Source organism: Brassica oleracea, chromosome C8 (assembly GCF_000695525.1).
Source record: "Brassica oleracea var. oleracea cultivar TO1000 chromosome C8, BOL, whole genome shotgun sequence".
NCBI classification, from domain to species: domain Eukaryota; kingdom Viridiplantae; phylum Streptophyta; class Magnoliopsida; order Brassicales; family Brassicaceae; genus Brassica; species Brassica oleracea.
Genome location: NC_027755.1, coordinates 23,688,616 through 23,709,892, shown reverse-complemented (window position 1 = coordinate 23,709,892; position 21,277 = coordinate 23,688,616). Strand labels below are relative to the sequence as shown.

At 33.8% G+C, this 21,277-nt stretch overlaps 3 protein-coding genes, 1 non-coding gene and 2 pseudogenes across 5 annotated transcripts; 3 read left to right on the top strand and 3 right to left on the bottom strand.

Moving 5' to 3' along the window:
• Positions 1 to 1,513: 1,513 nt before the first annotated feature.
• LOC106307672 (UDP-glycosyltransferase 85A5-like) lies at positions 1,514 to 4,158 on the top strand. Its single transcript, XM_013744686.1, has 3 exons — positions 1,514 to 2,205; positions 2,872 to 2,913; positions 3,099 to 4,158. The coding sequence occupies exons 1-3, from the start codon at positions 1,731 to 1,733 to the stop codon at positions 4,022 to 4,024; spliced, it is 1,443 nt and encodes a 480-aa protein (XP_013600140.1). The 5' UTR covers positions 1,514 to 1,730; the 3' UTR covers positions 4,025 to 4,158.
• Positions 4,159 to 4,895: 737 nt separating this feature from the next.
• On the top strand, positions 4,896 to 4,980 carry TRNAM-CAU. The gene is given in 2 exon segments: positions 4,896 to 4,933; positions 4,945 to 4,980. It is a non-coding gene; the product is annotated as a tRNA-Met (tRNA).
• A 926-nt stretch (positions 4,981 to 5,906) lies between these two features.
• On the top strand, positions 5,907 to 7,169 carry LOC106308996 (annotated as a pseudogene).
• Positions 7,170 to 7,332: 163 nt separating this feature from the next.
• On the bottom strand, positions 7,333 to 8,980 carry LOC106307707 (probable protein phosphatase 2C 9). Of its 2 annotated transcripts, XM_013744738.1 has the most exons (6): positions 8,907 to 8,965; positions 8,731 to 8,795; positions 8,388 to 8,612; positions 8,023 to 8,299; positions 7,776 to 7,930; positions 7,333 to 7,707 (listed from the first exon to the last, which is right to left on the bottom strand). In XM_013744738.1, the coding sequence occupies exons 2-6, from the start codon at positions 8,764 to 8,766 to the stop codon at positions 7,570 to 7,572; spliced, it is 831 nt and encodes a 276-aa protein (XP_013600192.1). In that variant the 5' UTR covers positions 8,767 to 8,795; positions 8,907 to 8,965; the 3' UTR covers positions 7,333 to 7,569. The 2 variants fall into 2 exon arrangements, with proteins under 2 accessions (XP_013600192.1, XP_013600191.1); XM_013744737.1 differs by having other exon boundaries at positions 8,731 to 8,980.
• A 3,061-nt stretch (positions 8,981 to 12,041) lies between these two features.
• On the bottom strand, positions 12,042 to 13,210 carry LOC106308995 (annotated as a pseudogene).
• A 16-nt stretch (positions 13,211 to 13,226) lies between these two features.
• Positions 13,227 to 13,829, bottom strand: LOC106308993 (receptor-like kinase TMK2). Its single transcript, XM_013746087.1, has one exon. The coding sequence runs from the start codon at positions 13,827 to 13,829 to the stop codon at positions 13,227 to 13,229; it is 603 nt and encodes a 200-aa protein (XP_013601541.1).
• Between the last annotated feature and the right edge of the window lie 7,448 nt (positions 13,830 to 21,277).

Genomic DNA, 21,277 nt, shown 5'->3' with positions numbered 1-21,277 from the left:
CAGAAATGGTCCAATTGGCCTTTCCCAAATGGGTTCTGGACGGTCCATTTGACAGTTTTATCCGTAAAAGACAAGAGTATAAATGAAATTAAAGGCAAGTGGTTACTCTTTCGTCCTAAATCATCAACTTTGTTAATACATTTTTTTGACATAAGACACAATATTATCTCATTTTTAATCAATTGACTATTTTTACAGAAAAGAAAAAATAACCATCGTTGAGTTGGTCTAGTGGTAAAGAGGTTGCGGCTGTAACTACCATCACTTGAATTCAATTCACGATGAGAAAGACTATTTACATTGTTTGAGTTTCCGGTAAAGAAGTGAAACCATTTTTTTTTTTACATAAAAAAAAAGATATAGGTATGTGTGCCTTGGTGGACATAATTGCCACATAATAATGACAGGTATCGTATTAATTGAAAGTTGAAAAGTTTGTTGCCAACACCTATGCAGATTCCGAACACGATATCAACTTTCAATTTTTTCTTTACGTTTTTTGCTTCTCTTTCTCAAAGTAATATGACAGTATCATAAATACGGTGATCTGGATACAACAATTTCTATCTTCTATTACTACTAGCATAATGATTGATTGGTCTGCGCCAAAATAGCTGTATAGGAATTTATAGAAATTAAGCCTGACTGTATAATATATTACAGAAACTTTTTGAAGCTGTATACTCCCTCTGTTAACTTATATTAAGAATATAATGAATGATTATAATTAGATTATTATTAAGAATATAGTTTCGAAAGATTTATTTTTCTACAGTATTAACTTATATTAAGAATATAATGAATGTTTACAATTAAATTTTTTTTTTAGTTTTACTATATACTTTCTAATAACTATCAACTAATTATTTAATTAATCTAAATATTCTCAATTTTACAAAATACCTTAAAATATAGTATGAAATTAACTTTGTAAAACAAGAAAAAAAATCTTACTTTCGAAAACCGGAGGGAGTACGTTATTTCTAGTGATTATCTCACTGTTATACTTACACCTTATAAAATTTTCAGTTAAGATTTATATTTATTAAGATGTTAGAAAAATAAAATTATATTTCAAAAAGTATTACTTTGTATGTGTGTGAGAGAGACACATAGAGATGTAAACATTATAGAAAATACATGCAGTAATACCTTGGGAAACAAATTGAAGGGAGATAATAACATGAAAAAAACTGAATAGTTTATAACTATTCAAGTTTTAGCTCATCCACGTTATATGTATCGTTGCTAAACGCTAATCAGGTGCTAGAATCAGACCTAGTGCCTTACCGATTGTTTGGTGACTAATTAGGAGTTAAGCCGATATTTGTTTTACTAATACATGCTTATATATTCTAGCAATTTTAAACAAAAACCACTAATAGATCAGGTGGTCCTAGACCTAAATTTATTCCACGAAGTTGGGAGTTAGATAACCATTACTTTCACGAGTTATTACCTTAGGGTCACTAGTCTGCATTTTATTTTACTTACAGACTACTACTGTACACTCAACTTGTACACAACCATATTAATTTTGTTTTGTGGCAGCATAGTAATCAATTTCATAAATATCGCGAGATCGCAAGTGGCACGTAATTTTTCGACGTGGAAGAATCTAATGTTCTCGCCTTCTCATGGTGAAGTCTTATAAAGTGTAGCAAAATCGTTCGCAGATCACTCACATTCATATCCATCTTTCATCTCTCCTTGGCACACTGAGAAAAGAAATGGCATCTCATGCAGTTTCTAACGGACAAAAACCACACGTAGTTTGCGTGCCTTTCCCTGCTCAAGGCCACATCAACCCGATGATGAAAGCGGCTAAACTCCTCCACGCCAAAGGCTTCCACGTCACCTTCGTAAACAACGTTTACAACCACAACCGTCTCCTCCGGTCACGTGGTGCCAACGCGCTCGACGGTGTTCCTTCGTTCCGGTTCGAGTCTATCCCTGACGGTCTAGCGGAGACCGATGGGGATAGGATGCAGGATGTCCCTTCTCTTTGCGAGTCCACCATGACGAACTGTCTGGCTCCGTTCAAGGAACTTCTTCAGCGGATCAACGCTCGAGATGATGTTCCTCCGGTGACATGTATTGTGTCAGACGGTTTGATGACTTTCACTCTTGACGCTGCGGAGGAGCTCGGTGTCCCGAATGTTCTTTTCTGGACCACAAGTGCTTGTGGCTTCTTGGCTTATCTATGTGAGATAACAAGTTAAGTCCCACATCGGATATTAGACAAAGGAAAGTCTAAAATATAAAGAAATGTCCAACTCTAATAGTACGAGGCCTTTTGGAAAGGAAACCAAAAAGTAAAACCATGCGGGCTTGCCAATTAGGTCAAAAGTGGACAATATCATACTAATAGGACAATATAGAGTTGGACACGGAGTTTCACAATCCCAACAATTGGTATCAGAGCAGTTGACGAAGATCGGCAAGAAGACCAAAATACCCTTAAGTAAGAACGGGATCCTTTATGGAAGAAAAAGGAGGTTTGGCAGATATTAGTCAGAAGATCATGGAATCTGTGATGTGTTGTGGGAGAAACATTCTAAAAGAAAGCCCTGTGATTACTGGTACAAGGTGGTGCCAAAGATGATTCGCCGAAGGAAACACACGAGATGGATGTGATCCTTAGCTTGAGGGGGAGAATGTGAGATAACAAGTTAAGTCCCACATCGGATATTAGACAAAGGAAAGTCTAATATATAAAGAGATGTCCAACTCTAATAGTACGAGGCCTTTTGGAAAGGAAACCAAAAAGTAAAACCATGCGGGCTTGCCAATTAGGCCCAAAGTGGACAATATCATACTAATAGGACAACATAGAGTTGGACACGGAGTTTCACAATCCCAACAATCTATACTTCGACCGTTTGGTCGAAAAGGGGCTATGCCCAATAAAAGGTATGCAATGATATATAATCAGTGTTATGGTGTCAAATATTTTTAAAACCACCATTTTATTTGTAACAAAGCTTTTTTTTTTTGCTAGAAAATTTGTAACAAACTTTGCATATGAATACACTGTTTTCTTATTTATTGATGATACATATCGATTACTAATAAAATAGTGGTGTTTTTTTTTGCAGATGAGAATTGCTTAGACACAGAAATAGATTGGATTCCAACGATGAAAAACCTAAGACTAAAGGACATCCCAAGCTTCATCCGTGCGACTAATCGCGACGACATAATGCTCAATTGTTTTCTCCATGAGGTTGACCGAGTCAAACGTGCTTCTGCTATCATTCTCAACACATTCGATGATCTCGAGCATGACACCATACAAGCTATTCAATCCATTACACCTCCTGTGTACTTTATTGGACCGCTCCATCTACTAGTGAACCGGGATATCGATAAAGATACCGAGATCGGACACATGGGGTCGAATCTTTGGAGAGAAGATACAAAGTGTGTGGACTGGCTCGACAATAAGCCTAGAAATAGCGTTGTTTACGTAAACTTCGGTAGCATAACCGTGATGAGCGCGAAACACCTCGTGGAGTTTGCTTGGGGCTTAGCAGCGACAGGGAAAGATTTCTTGTGGGTGATCAGACCGGACCTAGTTGATGGTGAACTGGCTGTTGTTCCAACAGAGTTTTTGACGGAGACAGCGGAGAGGAGGATGATAGCGACTTGGTGTCCTCAGGAGAAAGTTCTGTCTCATCCGGCGATAGGAGGGTTTTTAACGCATAGTGGGTGGAACTCGACTTTGGAGAGTCTTTGCGGTGGAGTTCCGATGGTGTGTTGGCCGTTCTTTGCTGAGCAACAAACGAACTGTAAGTTCTGTCGTGACGAGTGGGAGGTGGGGATGGAGATCGGTGGAGATGTGAAGAGGGAGGAGGTTGACGCGGTGGTTAGAGAGCTGATGGATGGAGAGAAAGGAAAGAAAATGAGGGAGAAGGCGGAGAAGTGGCGGCTCTTGGCAGAGGAAGCGACTGAGCCTAAGCGTGGTTCGTCGGAGTTAAATTTCCAGATGGTTGTTGACAAGGTTCTCTTAGGGCGTGGCTAGAGCGAGCCACCGAGCTAGCCTTTCATCTAAATCGAAGGAAGATTTGGTTTAATTTCTTCTACAGTTGCTTGTCAACTAAGCTTGACAGTTATGTAATACTTAAGTAAAACATGCATATTAAATTATTTTTTTATCTAAAAAATATTATTAAAACTATAAATTAAACACTATTCAACCAATTACGAACGATAAATATTAAATTTGATTGATAACACAGATTTTGATAAAGGTAAAGCTACCTAGAAATATGAAAACATCTTACATATTGGAACATAAAATTTTGTTCTAAAAATCTTAATCTCCGGAAGGAATGGAATACTTATTTAAAAAATAATATGGCCTTGGTCATCCCTTGGTCATTGCTTTTGTAAGAATATCTCTAATAAGATTTTATTATTGTTTATAAAATTTATTCTTAGAGTAAACTTATTTTAATAGCACTTGAAAAATCATTTAAAAACAGAAAACTCTTAAAGTAACTCAACATATGAAATACTTTTTTTGTTTTTAATTATCTAGGATATAATTTTGTAATGTAAAAATAATAATAATATTTTTATTTACAAAATAATATATTAATTTAACATATTAATTTATGGTATGCAAAACTTTACCATGTATATCAATAAAAAATTCAAATGGTTTTAACTTAACGTTTTATACATAAGTATCTTTCAAAATTGACTTAATAAGAAACTTAAATTTCACGTTAAATATATTGCGGGCGGCCCGCAACCTCTGTTGTCACTTGTCACTGAACAAACACCACAAGAAATATTAGCCAATTCACTGGAAAGTTCAGCTTTGACGTCGTAACACAAAGAAGTTTAAATTAAGTAAAATAATTAATAAAGGTCGATACCAACAACAAGGGGTGGTGGCGCAGTTGGCTAGCGCGTAGGTCTCATAGCTATTGAGTGATCCTGAGGTCGAGAGTTCGAGCCTCTCTCACCCCAATATTTTTTTCTATTTCCAATAGTCCCAAATTCAATTCTCTTTATTTTGGCAAGAAGCTAATTTACATTATGTGAGGGCGTAAACCTACCTCGTCAGCGTCTTCAAAGCTCAAACCAAATGATTTATAAGGAATTTTTTTGTCATTTTTATAGTAAGAGAAACAGTCAAAGCAGATGCAAGTAAGTCCACATGAGTAGATGCCAAGACCAAGTCGACATCTTTTGAAAACTCATTAGTCATTACAATACGCCAACGATATGGGACTCTTTAAAAGCCCACAATAACTAGATCCTAATACGTCGCAATTGGATTGATAATTTGGTATAACCGGTTCAATTCCAAATTCGATAAGGCCAATAATTCAGCGAGGTAGAGTTTCTTCATAAGTACATAGCGAAGAAAAACGAAGTTAAAATTGTTCAAAATTTCTCGAAGTTTTAACAATGAGTTGCGTATTTAATGGGTTAAATTGAAAAATCATTAGTTGATGCTATTTATGTGTAAAACTGAAAACGTTGAGGTTTCAATTTTATAATTTCAAAACTTGAGATCATTTAAGTCACTACAAAAGAAAAGGCACAGGTGGGCCACGACGAAGACAAGCCCAATAATGAAACAAAAGGCCCATCTACAAGTGTTTTACCCGTGCAACGGTCGGTCGTGTTTTGAAATCAGAGAATGGAGGAGTCAACAAAAGCAAAGGACAGATGACGTCGGAGTGATAATGGGGTGAAGCTGTACGTACAAACGGATTTTCAGCCATTGATTCTTTGAATGGAGTGTTGAGATTGAGCCATGTGTCTATGAGCTCTAGCTATGGCTTTCAAGATTGTGTATAAATTAAATATGAACTCTCTTTGTAAACGTTTTTTAGTTAAAAGAGGAAATACAATTGAAGAAGAAGACAAAAGCAGAAGCAGCAGCCATGGAGAAGGACAGAGAAAAACAAATATACTTGGCGAAGCTCTCCGAGCAAACCGGACGATACGATGGTATTGGATTCTCATCAAGATCTCCTCTCTTTACTGCCTTTAGTATGAAACATGGAAGCATTTGATCTGAGAGTTGCTTTGTGCAGAGATGGTTGAGGCGATGAAGAAAGTTGCTGAGCTTGATGTGGAGCTCACGTTGGAGGAGAGGAATCTCGTGTCTGTTGGGTACAGGACTGTGATTGGCGCAAAGAGAAATTTTTGGAGAACACTATCTTCCGTCGAGCACAAGGAATGGTCCAAGGAAAACGAGGAAAATGTCAAGAGGATTAAGAATTATTGCAAAAGAGTTGAAGATGAGATTGCTAAAGTCTGTAATGACATCTTGTCTGTCATTGACAAGCACCTCCTGTCCTCCTCCCATCGTCTACCACTGTGGAATCTACCGTATTTTGCTACACATTGTGAGTCATCCTTGTTGGCTTTACTTTTAAATAATGTTCTTTCTATATTAGGAAAGGAGATTATTATCGCTATCTGGCAGAGTTTAGTTCTGGTGCTGAACGTAAGGAAGCTGGAGATCAATCTCTTGAAGCATATAAGGTAGGTACTACATGGGATTGTGTTTGTTTGTTTTTAGAGTAAAACATAAGAACATTAATATTAACCTAATAAAAACTATATATTAGAAAAAATATTGAGTTAATTATTCATGTAATAATTAATTGTTTTTTTTTTTGATATGTATTTGGGATTGAGATAGGGTTTAGTACAAGTTCTTTTTGAGATTTTGAAATTTTGGTTTTTTTTTTTTTTTTTGGGTACGTAGGCTGCTGTTGCTGCTGCAGAGACTGGTTTGGCACCCACACATCCACTTAGACTTGGCTTGGCGCTGAACTTTTCGGTTTTCTACCATGAGATCTTAAACTCTCCTGAAAGGTTTTGGAAATTATTTTATAACTTACAACATAATCAATCGCTTGTGTCACACTTTCTTAACAGTTTGAAACTATGTGTTTGTTTGTACAGTGCAATCCAATTGACTAAGCAAGCATTGGATGATGCAATCGCTGAGCTTGACAGCCTAAACGAGCAACCATACAAGGACATCACTCGTATCATGCAGAAACTTAGTGACAATCTCGCCTTATGGACTGCAGAGACTGCAGACCTCCCAGAGGAAGGAGGAGGCAATCTCCTTTTTCTTACGTTGAATGGTTTTGTATCTGTAATTCTCTTTTATCTTAGGTCTTTCTTGATGATGTTTTCCGATCATTGACGTTCTATAACATTAAAACATTGCCTATCTCCAACTCTCTCCTATGATGTTTGATATAATCTGATTTTATCACTCAGTTTTGTTGTTGTATCTCCTTGCAAATGTCACACGCTCTACTTTATTTTCTCCTCCGCACCGTGACAACAAATCAACCCAATATTTATAACAAATCAAAAAAGTACTTCCACATATATAATAACATTCAAAATAAGGCCTACTAATATTATTATATCACGATGATTAAAATCAACAAATCAAATCCCCATCACCCACCAACTCCTCTTTTTTTTGTCACAAATTTACATATAACAACGAACGCACTTTAGACCGGTCCAAACCGGAACCAAAATCATCAGTGTCAGAATCAAATCCAGAGTTTGTCATCTGAAACGGACCACGACACAAGATATGTCGTCTTTACTCTCTCTTCTCAACGCTTCAGCTGTTAGCTCCTTGGCCGCCTTCTGTGGATCTTTCACCCTTTTAGCTATCTCCATCGCCTCCTCATTTGTCATCACCTTCACAAATTCAAAATTAGTATTTTTATAAAAAAAAAAACATAAACAGATGCGATTAATTAAACTACCTTCCAAATGCCATCACTGGCCAGGAGAAGAACATCCGTCTGGCTATCTACAACAACATCTCTAATGTCAGGCTCTGAACTCAGATGTGTCTTAAGTCCCTTATCTCCAAAGGCACGAGACACCGCTAACTGACCATTCACCCGAGGAACATCACCTATTTATTATTATTAATCACAACAACTCATTACATACACCACTGATCTAAGAATTGTTACTCAAAGCAGATGACTTTCTCTTCTATTTTACCTGGTAGATTGGATACAAATCCACCTCTATCCTCAATACTCGACCGTTCAGCACGTGGCTCATGATCCGTACTCATCTGCACTGCCCTACCTCCTTTCGAAAGAACCGCTCGTGAATCACCAACGTTAGCTACCCACAGCTTCCTCCCATTGATCAATATAGCCGTGACAGCCGTAGACCCGCCGCGTCCCAAGTCAGAACTATTCGAAAGAATGGCTTGGTCCGTCTTCTCGTAAGCCTTTGCTATAGACCTTCGTGGATCAACCCAAAACTCTCCCTGAAACATCATCATCATCATCATCATCATCCCATGATCATAAGTGTACTACTAAACACAATCTCTTTTTAAGTAATCACTTTTGTACCTCCTTGAGGATGTTGGAGAAGAGGTGCTTCTGCAAGTAGGCAGGGACAGTATCACCCATGTGACCGTCGTAGATAGCGAAGAGACCTAGCTCGTGGTCTTGGATGTTGATGAAGTTAGCGACGTGATAATCCTCCATGGGATGGTTAGCTTTGCCTTTCACTAGACTGAAACCGTACTTGATCGACCCTTCGTCACTTCTTCCTTTACCAGATCGACCCACAACCTTGTAAGAACAAAACAAAAAACAGAACAGAGAAAGCTTAAACCTTTTTACTTACAACACGACAAAATCATAGCAAAGGAAGGTTCTTTATGTTTCTGGAAGATCCAATCAACTTTACCTCGGAAGGGGAAGTGAAGCAACAAAACTTTCCCATTTTTATTCTAAATTAAAGAGAGAGAAAATCTGCAAAATTCAGGAAGAAGAATCAAAAGCTCGAGAAGAAGAGGAGGGAGGAATCATCATGAGGCGGCTATGAAAGGGGAAGAAGCAAATCGAAAAGGGGGGAAATGAAACCCTAATTTTGTGTTCAATCGGGAGGGTGACGTGATAAATCTACAAAAATAAGAAAAGTCTTCTCTCCGACCAAGTCTTCGTCTGTGTTATGTCTTTTTCCTACGCGAAATATTTTTAATTTATATATTCAGTAGTGAAGACAAACGAAATTTTGTATTGCGGGCTTCATAAATCTTAAATCTTTGATTTACTCCCCCATATTATGAGTTCTTACAATTTATGAGCATAATATTTCATTCTTGGCCTCGTTTGTTTGTACAATAATCAAATCAATGTTTAAATTTTGAGTAAAACGATTCTGGCTCACATTTAAATTGTATTTTTGGTGATGAATAAGAAATAGCATACACCCACACATATATATGTGCATTGCCATTCCTTGCACTAAAATGAGGATGTAGAGAGGAGGAACTTTAGACAAAAGGAAGAGAAAACAGAAAATAGGGGTCAAGCGCAAGATATGTGTAAATGAAATTAGAGAGCAAAGAAAATTATAAATCAACCTTTTTACCTTAGTCTCGCCTTGGCCCTATTTGTCTAGGTTGACTTCCTCTTCCACTCGTTTATTTATTATGTCAATCTCTTTAGCAATCTCAATTCTTTTTTGTATATATCGAAAATGTTCCAAGATAGTAGTAAAATATATTTTTGAGAGTGGATAAATATATGTATCCGAAAAAAACATAGAATACTACTGATTAATTAATGATTCCTTTCATGAGCAAAAAATGTAATAAATTTCGATATAGTTATTGACCCATGATCTCTCGAAATTATTTGTATCTCACGTCCCTCAGGTTTGTGATGATGTGGCATCCAAGCTGGACAAGAAGAAGAAAGAAGTAAAGACTCTGGAGGAAACCACAGGTTTGCCGTTGAGATTGGAGGAAGCGAAGCTTGTGGCTGCGGTGGTTTGACGATGATGCAGAAGACGAACTCGCATGAGAGTGGCGGTGATTTTCACCAGAGGCGGACATCGGAATCTTCGAAGTCGCGTTAGTGACAGTTAGGTGACTTGCGAACGAGAGAAGCTCCTCCGACACCGAATTGAATTCTCAGGAGGTATTGTTTCCCAATCTAGAACGAAACCGGAAGGATTCTCAGTCAGGTTATCGAGCTGGTGTGTATTGATTGTTGATAATTGCGATCATATTCTCTGTAGTGGTGTGGTTCTGCTATGAGCTGTTGTACAAAGATGAATCCACTTCGCTCAGGGAAGCTGTTCAAAGGAGAGAGAAATATAGTGCAGATGATAGCATCACCAAGTGTGGCAAATCGAATCATGTCACTGTTCTTGAGATATACTCACCTTCCCCACATCCTGAGACAGTAGAGATTCAGTGAAACAAATTGAGCCGTACCACTGATTTGAGACATGGGAAGGATTCAAGTTTGAGAAAAAGGCATTGAACCAGACAGACATTGTGTTTCATGGTATTGATATGGTTCCAGAGGCATCCAGAAAAGTTCGCATTCAGTCTTTTTGAGGACCAGTTTGGTGGGAATGGAAAGAAGCGGCTCGGATCATCAAATGGAAGGAAACTTCATGTTCTTCATTGTTCTTGGCCGTGAAAACGTCTCCAGCAAATCAGCTGCATGCCACACATATGAAAATTGACATGAGTCTACATGAAGAAACAACACCAAGTTTCCTGACATTTGATGCAGTGACTGGCGTAACTCAAGAACATGCCGTTATCTTGTACACAAGTCTACTAGACCTGAATATCAAGTGTGGCATCGTTGGAGATACAAGACAATTCAGACCATCGACGTAGTGTCACTTACGCTGTTGCCACAAGTGGGTGCAGAGAGAATATTTTGGTTATCTTGCAAGCCTGTGCACAAAGGTATCCTTGGCTTTGAGATCAGACTCTGCATTTTATGGCGAGATGCAGAACAGTCAATTGGTTTGGCTATGAATTGGTGGGAGTGTACAGCAGTTTTACATGTAAGCAATGAAGCAGCTATAACCACACTCTTCATTCATGTGGTCCTCTCTCACGTTCAGATTCAAGATTTTCTTTACATGAGAGTGATTCTAATTTTTTTCTCAGTCTAAGCGTGGGGTTGTTACAGGATTTGTTTGGACGGCTTATGCATGACCATGTCCATATCCGGCCTATGCCGTGTTTCCCTCCTTTTGTGTTAAGCTCGGAGAGAAGGGTGGCTGGAGAGAGAGAGAGAGACTTCCCGTTGAGTGCCACTGGAAGTCCAGATTCTATCCCTATCTCAATGTATCTGTTAATGTACAACAACATTCAAGTACCATAAGTTATGATGCAAAGTGTAAAATCTATTTTATTGGTATATAATAAACTCCTTTTACAAAGCTCTTGACTCACACAAGAAGCTTTAGAGAAAAGAAACTTACTCAGGCTGATCAGGAGCATTTTCGGGATCCACACTCATCATGTACATATATATCTTTCTTTGGTTTCTCTTCTACCACTGGTGGCTGTTCATTCTGCAGGTGCTGAAATATAGAACCAAATGGATCGGCTTGAAAAGTTGGATGGTCTAGAACCTTGTTCAGTCTTTTCCCCTTCCTTCAAACTACACACACACACAATACAACCCTTTTCAGATCACAACAAAGATAGTTTAAGCAACAATGAAAGTGGAGACATACACGAGCTCTTGATGCCTTTTGCAAATTCTGGAAGAAAGTCGGAGAGGGCAGGAAAAGATTATTCGCCTTTAGTTTTCTTCTTCTGAACAATAACCATAATAAAAAGGTTCAAAGCTTTCAAACTTGACACTCAAAGACTCGAATGTAAACACTAATTGTACAAGTGGCTGACAAAACATAAATCTGTAGCAAGACCAAGAACAAAACACTACTCGGATTGCAGTATCGCAACCGTCCAGACAGAGATTACTACTTTAGCGGCAATTGGGATAAATAACGAAAGTTTATTTAAGAATGGTGCTTACCTTACCAATCTCCTATGGGACAGACAAAGAAGTAAGTGTATCTTTGACCTCTGCATTAACAAACAATTTCGTAAATAATTTTAAAACTTTTAAGACATACAAACACCCATTTGCAATCAGAGCTTACTTGTGTAAAACTGAAGCTTCTTATCAGCTTTACAAGCTGTTGCTGAACTTCCAGACTTGTGTTTTGTTGGTCTACTCCTGCCATGCGCTGCTCGTACCACTAGTTCCCTCCAGCGTGTGCTGCTCATGCCACTTCTTTCCAAGTTCTTCAAGAAACTCATCTTTCGTCTCTCCAACTTCACTGGGTTTCCATTGTTCGGTCAACGAGGCAAGCACAGCGACAGCATAGCTCATCTCGGGTCTCTGCTCGGGAGTTTTGGCGCAACAGTGACTGGCCAGTTTAGCCACTTCAGAAATGCTGCCTCGGTTGTCTTCAGTGATTTGAATGGTCTTATCGATCACATTTTCGAAGGAGGCTTCTTTGACCAGGTTCATGAACCAGAGAGATATCTGGGGATCTTCAGATCGTTTTTTGTCGAGGGCTTTTTGTCCTGTTAGTAGCTCCATCAAAACCACTCCGAAACTGTAGACATCCAGTTTTCTGGTAATCCGTCCTGTCACTGTAATAAATGAATGTCATTTGTCTAGTAAAACAAATATATTACAAAATAGTAAAATATGTTTAGATATTTGACTTGAGAAAAAAATAAAAGACTATACTTGTGTATTCAGGTGGAAGGTAACCAATTGTTCCAGCGGATTTCTCGGTAGTGAATGAATCTTTGCCTTCAGCTGTTGACCGGACTAAACCGAAATCAGATACCCTGGCTCGCAAGTCATCTCCCAGAAGAATATTTGAAGGTTTTAAATCTCGGTGAATGTAACTTGTGTTTTGCCGAGACAATGTGTGCAGATACTCGATCCCTCTAGCAACATCAAGGGCAATCTTAAGCCGCTTATTCCAGTCTAGGGGTTCCAATCCATGATCCCTCGGGTGATATAGGTGTTTGCTCAACGGGCCCTGATGCATCAACTGATAAACAAGTAGTCTCTCTTCTCCTTCGATAGAGTACCCTAGTAGAACCACTAGATTGCGATGATGTCACACTGACTTCACACTTGAAGGTGTCGATACCAATCAAAGGGTCATCTTTTCCCATTCTCTTGACTGCGATGTCAGTTCCATCAGATAGTGTGCCCTTGTACACAAGTGAAAACCCACCTCTACCGATGAGGTTACCATCACTGAAGTCAGAAGTAGCTTCCCTGAGAATATGAAAGGGAATCATGTTGTCGTCAGCAGCTACCACGACACTAGATGGCTGAGCTTGTAGTTCAATCGTTTCTGGTTCTGTCTCCATAGCAGAACTCTTCTTTCTAATCACCAGATATATAGTAATATAGAACTCCTATTACTCCAGCGAGCAGAAACCCTATCCCAATACCAATCCAAACGAAAGACTGTCTCGAGATAACCCGATCCTTCTCAATCTGCGTGTTGCCTTCAGCAAATACAACCTCTTTCCTAACCTTTGGAATTTTACCATGCAGGTCATTATAGGAAACATCAAGAATGACCAGTTTCTTCAACTTGGTAAGAAGCTCGAGAGGGATGATGCCGGTAAGTCTGTTATGAGCCAGATCAATTTCACTCAGAGAACTGAGCTCTGCGAATCTGGGAGATATGATACCTGTCAGATTGGAGTTTATAAAGGCTATCGCCGTGATGACACCATCTGTACAGGAGATCCCGTACCATTGTTGACAAGTATCATTTCCTACCCAACTCTCTGCATGTACATGCGGTAAACCTACATCTTCAGCTATAGCAAACAGAGTAGCGATTCTGAGATCCGGAGAATCCAAATTTCTTCTCGGACTCACACGTGCCGAGGTAACCACAGCCAAGAAACAGATTACAAGGCAGAGACTTCTGAACTTCGCTAGATCCGGTCTCGAACTCATATCTGACCGAGACATGCCGGACTCAACAGTTGGTTACCTGAAAGCAAAATAAAACAGATCAAGATTTATTAGTAAAGGAAGTATACCGTTTTCAATAGATAATATGCATACATACTACGTACATGAGTTTCAAATACAATTTTACATTCAATTCACAAAAAAAATTAACAAAAGGTCCAAACTTCAATCATGAGCGATTAGAGAGAGAGGAACTCACCACAATGAGAAGGTGACAGTGTAATTCGAGCGTTACCCTCATCTGTGTGGCATCATGTTCATCAAATCCCTGGGAGATAGAAGATATGATCAGTTTAGAACTCAACAAACTCTCAGACAAATGTTGTATAGAAACAGTTTTCTTTTTCGTTTTCAAATACAATTTTACATTCAATTCACAAATTTTTTTAGAAAAAGGTCCAAACTTCAATCATGAGCGATTAGAGAGAGAGGAACTCACCACAATGAGAAGGAGACGGTGTAATTCAAGCTTTCTCTTGTTCTTTTGTTAGGGTTCGATCAACGGATCATAATGTTTCAGGGGAAGAAAGACCAAGAAAATAAAAACAATTGAAATAAAGAAGTTTCTGTTTACGGTAAGCCTTTAGTGGACATCCCAAACAAAGGTAAAGCAAATTTGTCTTCCCTAATTAGTAAGTTGTAATTCATTTGGCATCAAGATTTTAAAAGACTCTGTTTTGAAAACTAGGGCGGAATTAATCTACCACCGGAGGTATTTTGATTGAATAGGAAGTGGTAATCTACTTAAAAGAAACAGAGAGAGAGTTGCAGAGGTGATGGACTAGAAAAGGAACACGGGTGGGACTATATATTTTACTATTTTTAAATGATTAGGTATCGAACCCGGGGCCGTAGCTCTATCTTAAAACGGAAATTAACCGCCTGAGCAGTGATTCTCTTTACTATTCCGACTAGATGCAATTTGCTCTTTATTTAAAACTAGTAGTTAATTACTACCTACTGGTTGGTAATTTGGACCTTAATTACAAGTGTTACAACCCTGAAAAAGAGGTTGTGTATCAACCGCATTCTTCCTTTTGTTTGTAAACTAAAACAAGTAACACTATTATATGCTGTAACTTATTTTTTTATAATTTTAAAATTACCAGTACGCTTTTTTTTTAACTTAAGACATGGTTGTTCTATTTTTTCTTCATAACTTATCATATTAATACCGTAAAGCAAGTCAGTACCTATATTACGTGGAAACGAAAACAGGTAAGTGGAAGCGAAAGTGTATGCAAAGGCAAAAGCAAGATCTTTTAAAAAATTAGGAATCGGCTACGTACGCGTATATCCATATATATATATATATATATATATATTAAAATATAAGAAAATTATATAAATTTTAAAACTACAACTTATATGATTTACATTTAAAATACAACATTTATTCATTTATAATAATTTTGAAATGATTTCATATTAAAATTGTGAAAATACACATAACTTAAGTTTAAAAGAAATTATTATATTAATTATTTTTAATACTTCATAAATAATTAGAAAAATATATTTGAATATTATATATATATATATATATATATCTTTAATAAAAACCTCAATGGATAAATATAATTTATAGTATTAGTTTTCATATTTTTATATTTATATTTTCTCTACTTTGTTGTTATTAAAATTTGGATTTTATATAAATTAAAAACTATAATTTTATATTTTTTATTGATTTATGACATTGTGTTTTTCTCAAAAAAAAATAGAAGTGTGATTCCAAAATGGAATCATAAGCTTCAAACGTTGTTTAAAGAAAATATTTTATAAGCGTTTTGAAAGCGAGATTCCATAAACTTCCACGAGGTTCTGAGCGGGAAGTGGACATCCGATGAAACTTCCATACAACCTTGGTCAGTACTTGGTACTGCATGTTATTTTTGGATGCTGATGGACTTTTTAATTAATAGACTTCTAATTTTAAACACTAACTATGTGTTTTCCTATGCCATGCGCAAACATAATAACTTTTTTAAAATAATTTATTATATTAATTTTATTTAATTATTTTTTCATTTTTAAACTAAAAAGTAATTATTTTTAATTGAGATTCTACTTAGTTTATGCATTTAGTTTAAATGAATAATTTTATTTTTATGAAATAATAATTTTTATACATTTTTACTGTTGTAAAATAATGATCAATATATATCACATTTTAAAAATAATTTATATCATCATTTTTTCATATAGTGATTTTAGACTAAAACAATTAATTGGTAAATAGTATATATGGTATTATTTAAAATGAATGATATAATTATTTAAACGCAATAGTATATATTTAAAAATATTTTTTGTAACAGTAGATAAATTTTGTAGATAAAAATATAAGTAGTTTCCACAGAAATATTATTTACAGAATAAAAAATACCGTAAAACTATTTACATATGTTTATCTATATTTTATTATTTTATATCTTAAACATGAATTATAATACCATGTATATATATTATATTTAATAAAATCATAAATATGAGCGGTATCCAAAATAATTTATTCCATAAAACTTAAATATAGTAAAGTTACATTTATACCATTTAAATTCTCATTTGGAACATTGAAAAAATATAAATTTCAATAAACAAATGAATATTTTATTTTGTTATTAATTTGCTTGTTTTACTTATTACTTTAAATTTTTCATTTCTATAATTGAACTATGTCATAACTAATTTTATACCATGTCATAATTAACAAAGATCCATATCATATTTTTTGTTGACTTATTCTTGAGTTCACCCTAAATTCACCCTTTAAGGTGAATCTCTATGTTCACCAACTAATAGGATTATGTTATTTCATATTCGATATTTTTTTTTAAATGAACCAAAATATTATCAAAAATATATTATGTTATTAAAATAAAATGTTTTTTTGCAAAATTGACTCAAAACTCAAAGTCAATCACAAAATTAACCTATGTTTTTTTGGACATTTCATTTGCCCTATTCACCCCACAAGTTTAGATTATTCATGTATTTTTTCTTTCAGAAATGATATTTTTACTCTCTCAACCTCATCATCTTCAAATATTTACTAGATTGTCATTGTCATCAATATACCAACCACCATGAACAACTAATTTGAAGCTCTTGATGCACCTCAAATCCATTTACACTTATTCTTTCTCAATTCTTATGAACTAAAAACAACATCTCTTTCACTTTCTCTCTATATTCATCCAAAAAACCCAAGATTTTGATTCAAAATTTTTTTATGGTTCATAGAGCCATTGAAGCTTACGATTCTTGGTGGATCACTTTTGTTTGAGATTCTGGGTGATTGGAGAAGACTTATATGTGCTAAACAAGTTATATCACTGGTTGAAACTATGAAATCAGTTTTTTTTTTCAGATCTGTTCGCCCAGACGATTTCCAGGTAAGTCTTCTGGTTGTAGACGACTTACATGGAAGTCGTCTGGTCGATGTAGAGGTTAGTTTGTAATTAACTTTTAAATGTGTTTTTAGAGACGACATACATGGAAGTCGTCTAGGTTGAACGAGTTAGTTTTACATTTGATCGTATTATGTTCGAAATTTAACTTTTCCTGGACGACTTACCATAAGTCGTCCAGTAGAAAATTAAAAAATTAATATTTTGTTATATCTTGACGATTTTTATGTAAGTCGTCTCAGGTTAGTTTTGCAATTGAAAAATAAAACATAAAAATTTATTTTTTTCTAGACGACTTACATGAAAGTCGTCCATGTTTTTATTCCGAGATTATGGTCAAACCTTGCCTATCTTGGATGACTTCCATGTAAGTCGGTGGGCGGACGACTTCCGTGTAAGTCGGCGGACAGACGACTTCCGTGTAAGTTGTCTTGAAAAAAAAAATTTATTTTATTTTTCAGTTGCAAAACTGACCTGAGAAGACTTACATGGATATCGTCTAGGTATCAAAAATATTGTTTTTTTTGTTACTTTTCTACTGGACGACCGTCCAGAAAAAGTCACATTTCTAACACAATCAGATTAAATGTAAAACTAACCCGTTTACTGTAGATAATTTACATGAAAGTCATATCGAATTTTTTTTTTAACAAACAAAGATGGACGACTTCCATATAAGCCGATGCCACGATTTCGTTTGTATAGCATATAAAATTTGATGACATAAGGAAAAAGACAGAGAATTCATGCACCGATTTATTTCTCTTTTTAGTCAACAGTCAAAAATCAAAATGCTTCTTTTTCCGGCTTTGCTAAATGGTACTAGACGGAGAAAAAATTGTAGATTTAATTTTTGTTTTAACTTTTTTTTGAGCAACTTTTGTTTACCTTAAATATTATTTGTTTTCCTGCACCATGTGCAGTGATAATTTTTTTAAAATTAAATTATATTAAAAATGAAATTTATTAATATCATATATTTTATTATTTTTGACTAATATTTGATATAAAGTTGATTATTTAAGCATAAAATTAAAAAAAAATTGTTTATTTTAAATTACATTTAATAATATATATGTAATATATTTAAAATTTGAATCTTAGATAAACAATTTATCTGTTTATTTTGGTTAAATGTATTAAATCAACTTGTATAAAATTACTAAAAAATCATATAAAATTATATAGTTATTGAAAATTATAACTAAACAATATTTATAAAATTTGTAGATATCTAAAAGAAACTAATGAAATTACAATTAATAATTTATTAATTTTTTTAAAAAGATGTAAAATTTTTTGAAAATATTAGTAATAAAAATTGTATAATTATAAAAATACAATTAAATAATTTATTTTGAAATTTATAATGCATATTTTAATATATTTATTTTATTGATGATTTATGAATTATTACCATATTTTAAAAAGTTTAACAAAAATATAAATCAACATTAAATGTAATGTATTAGTTATTGTCATATTCTATAAAGTTTACCAAAAATATATGTCAGTAATAAATGTGATTGTCTATGTCATATTAATTATAAGCTATGTCATCAATCTTGTTAGTCATGTCATCTTTTTTTCAGCGAGAATGATTGTCGAGAGGACATGTGTATAAATCAATTCGCAAATATAGTATAGAGGATGAGAATTAGTTGCCAGAGAATATATTTATACTTAATGCAATATTTTCATAAAATTGTAAAGTTTGAATACTTTTTGCCTTTTTTTTGTTTTTTTGATAATCAAGGTGTTATTCCAAAGATTTTTTAGATCTAAAGACTAATCACCACTAAAAGTCTCAATTCGGACAGGTATAGAATTCAAAGTCTGGTCCGGCCCTTATAGGGCTATATTGTTTTTTGGGTTTTTTTGGACTTTTCGAAAAATAATTTGTCATTGTAACTTCCATCGTTTTATACATTATGATTTTCATTAAAAAACAGTTTCTTTTTTTTGTTTTAAAATATAAAATTAGTATAAACTTTTCTTTTTTATCAAAATATTTTAATTTTTTCGTATGCTTTGAAAACATATTAAAATCAAACCAAATTTAATAATATTTAAATAATAAAATATAAATTAAAACTAAACATGTAAGAAAACAAAATTTATGATAAACATGGCCAAACGTTTCATACTTTATATATTGAAAAAAACATATTGTACAAGAAAAAAGAACGTACATTTATAAAATTTAAAATGTAACACTTGTAATGGTCGAACAATAAAATCATTAATAACTTTTATATTTTCTTTATTAGAGTTTGGATAAAAATATCAAAATAATATGTCAATACTAATAATCGTTTGGATTGCAATAACGATAATATTTAAGCTAAAGTATAAAATTTCGGATTTTTCGACCAGTTTTAGCTCAAACGGGCTTATGCCCAAAATACCCAAAGTCCAAATAAGATTAGTTCGAAAGACCTAGATTTTTTGGGGCTTATAAAACTAAGCCAAAGCACGGTAATTTTTAAAGTTGGGCGGACTCGGACTGCGGGCTTCGGTCCTAATTGTCATGTCTAGTAACCTCGAAGTCCATGAAAATCCGTATTTTCTTACCACTTAAAGTGTTTAGAAGAGAAAAAACCCCCCAAAAATATATAATAAGGATAGATGTACCAACCTAATCCCTTATATATATTTAAACGTATTTGACCATGACCACTAATCTAAATGTTTGAAGACAACCCAAAAATTATAATGTCAGTACAAACGTTTCAAACTTTTTTTACTTTTTATAATTAAATATTTGTTTTAAATAAAAAGTACTGTATATTTTTAACATTTACCCATATTAAATAGTTGTATAAAATAACATTTTTGAACACGGTAATTTAATTTAATTTTCTTTGAATCGTCAATTGTATCATTCACATTTCTTATCATATATGTATCGTGTTAAATTTGCATTAGGTTATTTTATGCTTGTTAGAAAAAAATATGCTTGTATTAATGAAATTTTTTTTAATAAAGATCCATTCGGCATCTTTGTCAAATTCGGTTAGGTTCCGCTTGGATTCGGTTTAATTAGTTAATGAAAATACCCTTCCACAACCCATGTTACTTAGTTAATTCATGTTTAACATGAAAAATCATTAATAAACACTTTTTGTATTAATTATTTTGTAATAGTTATTAATTAGTTATTTTAACATTAGTTAGTTTGAAAATCGAATTAGTTATGTTCTTTTTATTGTTTTTAAATGACAAAAAGACAATAAATGCTAACTATTGAATTATTATGGTAATAAAAATTTATGAAGTAGTTAGGATGAGTGAAAAAGAAAGTAAATATTGTAATCAATTATTTTAAAATAAATAAATTTTGTTTGTACTTATGTTTTAATATAATACTAGATTTTTCACATGCACGTCCGTGCGGGTAGATTTTCATTTTATAAATATATAACGGATACCATCGTAAAACTTTAAAAGATATTTACATTTTAGTATTATATATTGTGTAAATCTGTTATGTCTTATTCGATATTATTAATGTATAATGATTTGTTTTATATATTTTACTTTATTATTAATTGTTATTATATATTAATATATTTTCGAGTTTGGTAAAATAAATTCATAGTATGAAATAAAAAATTGAGAATCTCTTTCATTTTTTCTAATTTTTACAGACTTAATACAATACATTTTAAAATTTTATTTAGTTATACTATAAAACTGATATTTTCTTAGCATAATTTATATTTCTATGTTATTTATTTTAGTATATTGTGGGATTTTATAAGTAAATACATTATAATAATACTATATTATTAATTATGAAATCAATCGCTGCATTAATTTAAAAATATTTTAAAATTTTATTAAGATTTTGGTACGTTTTTTAACATATTTTTTTATAAGTAAAATAAAATTTAAATTTACAGTTAAAATTTTATTTATTAATATCTATATAATTTATAAGATTTTTTATAAATGTTATATATTAAATAGATTAACTTAAATAGTCAAATAGATGTAATTGATGAAATATGCCTAGTATGATTTTTTATA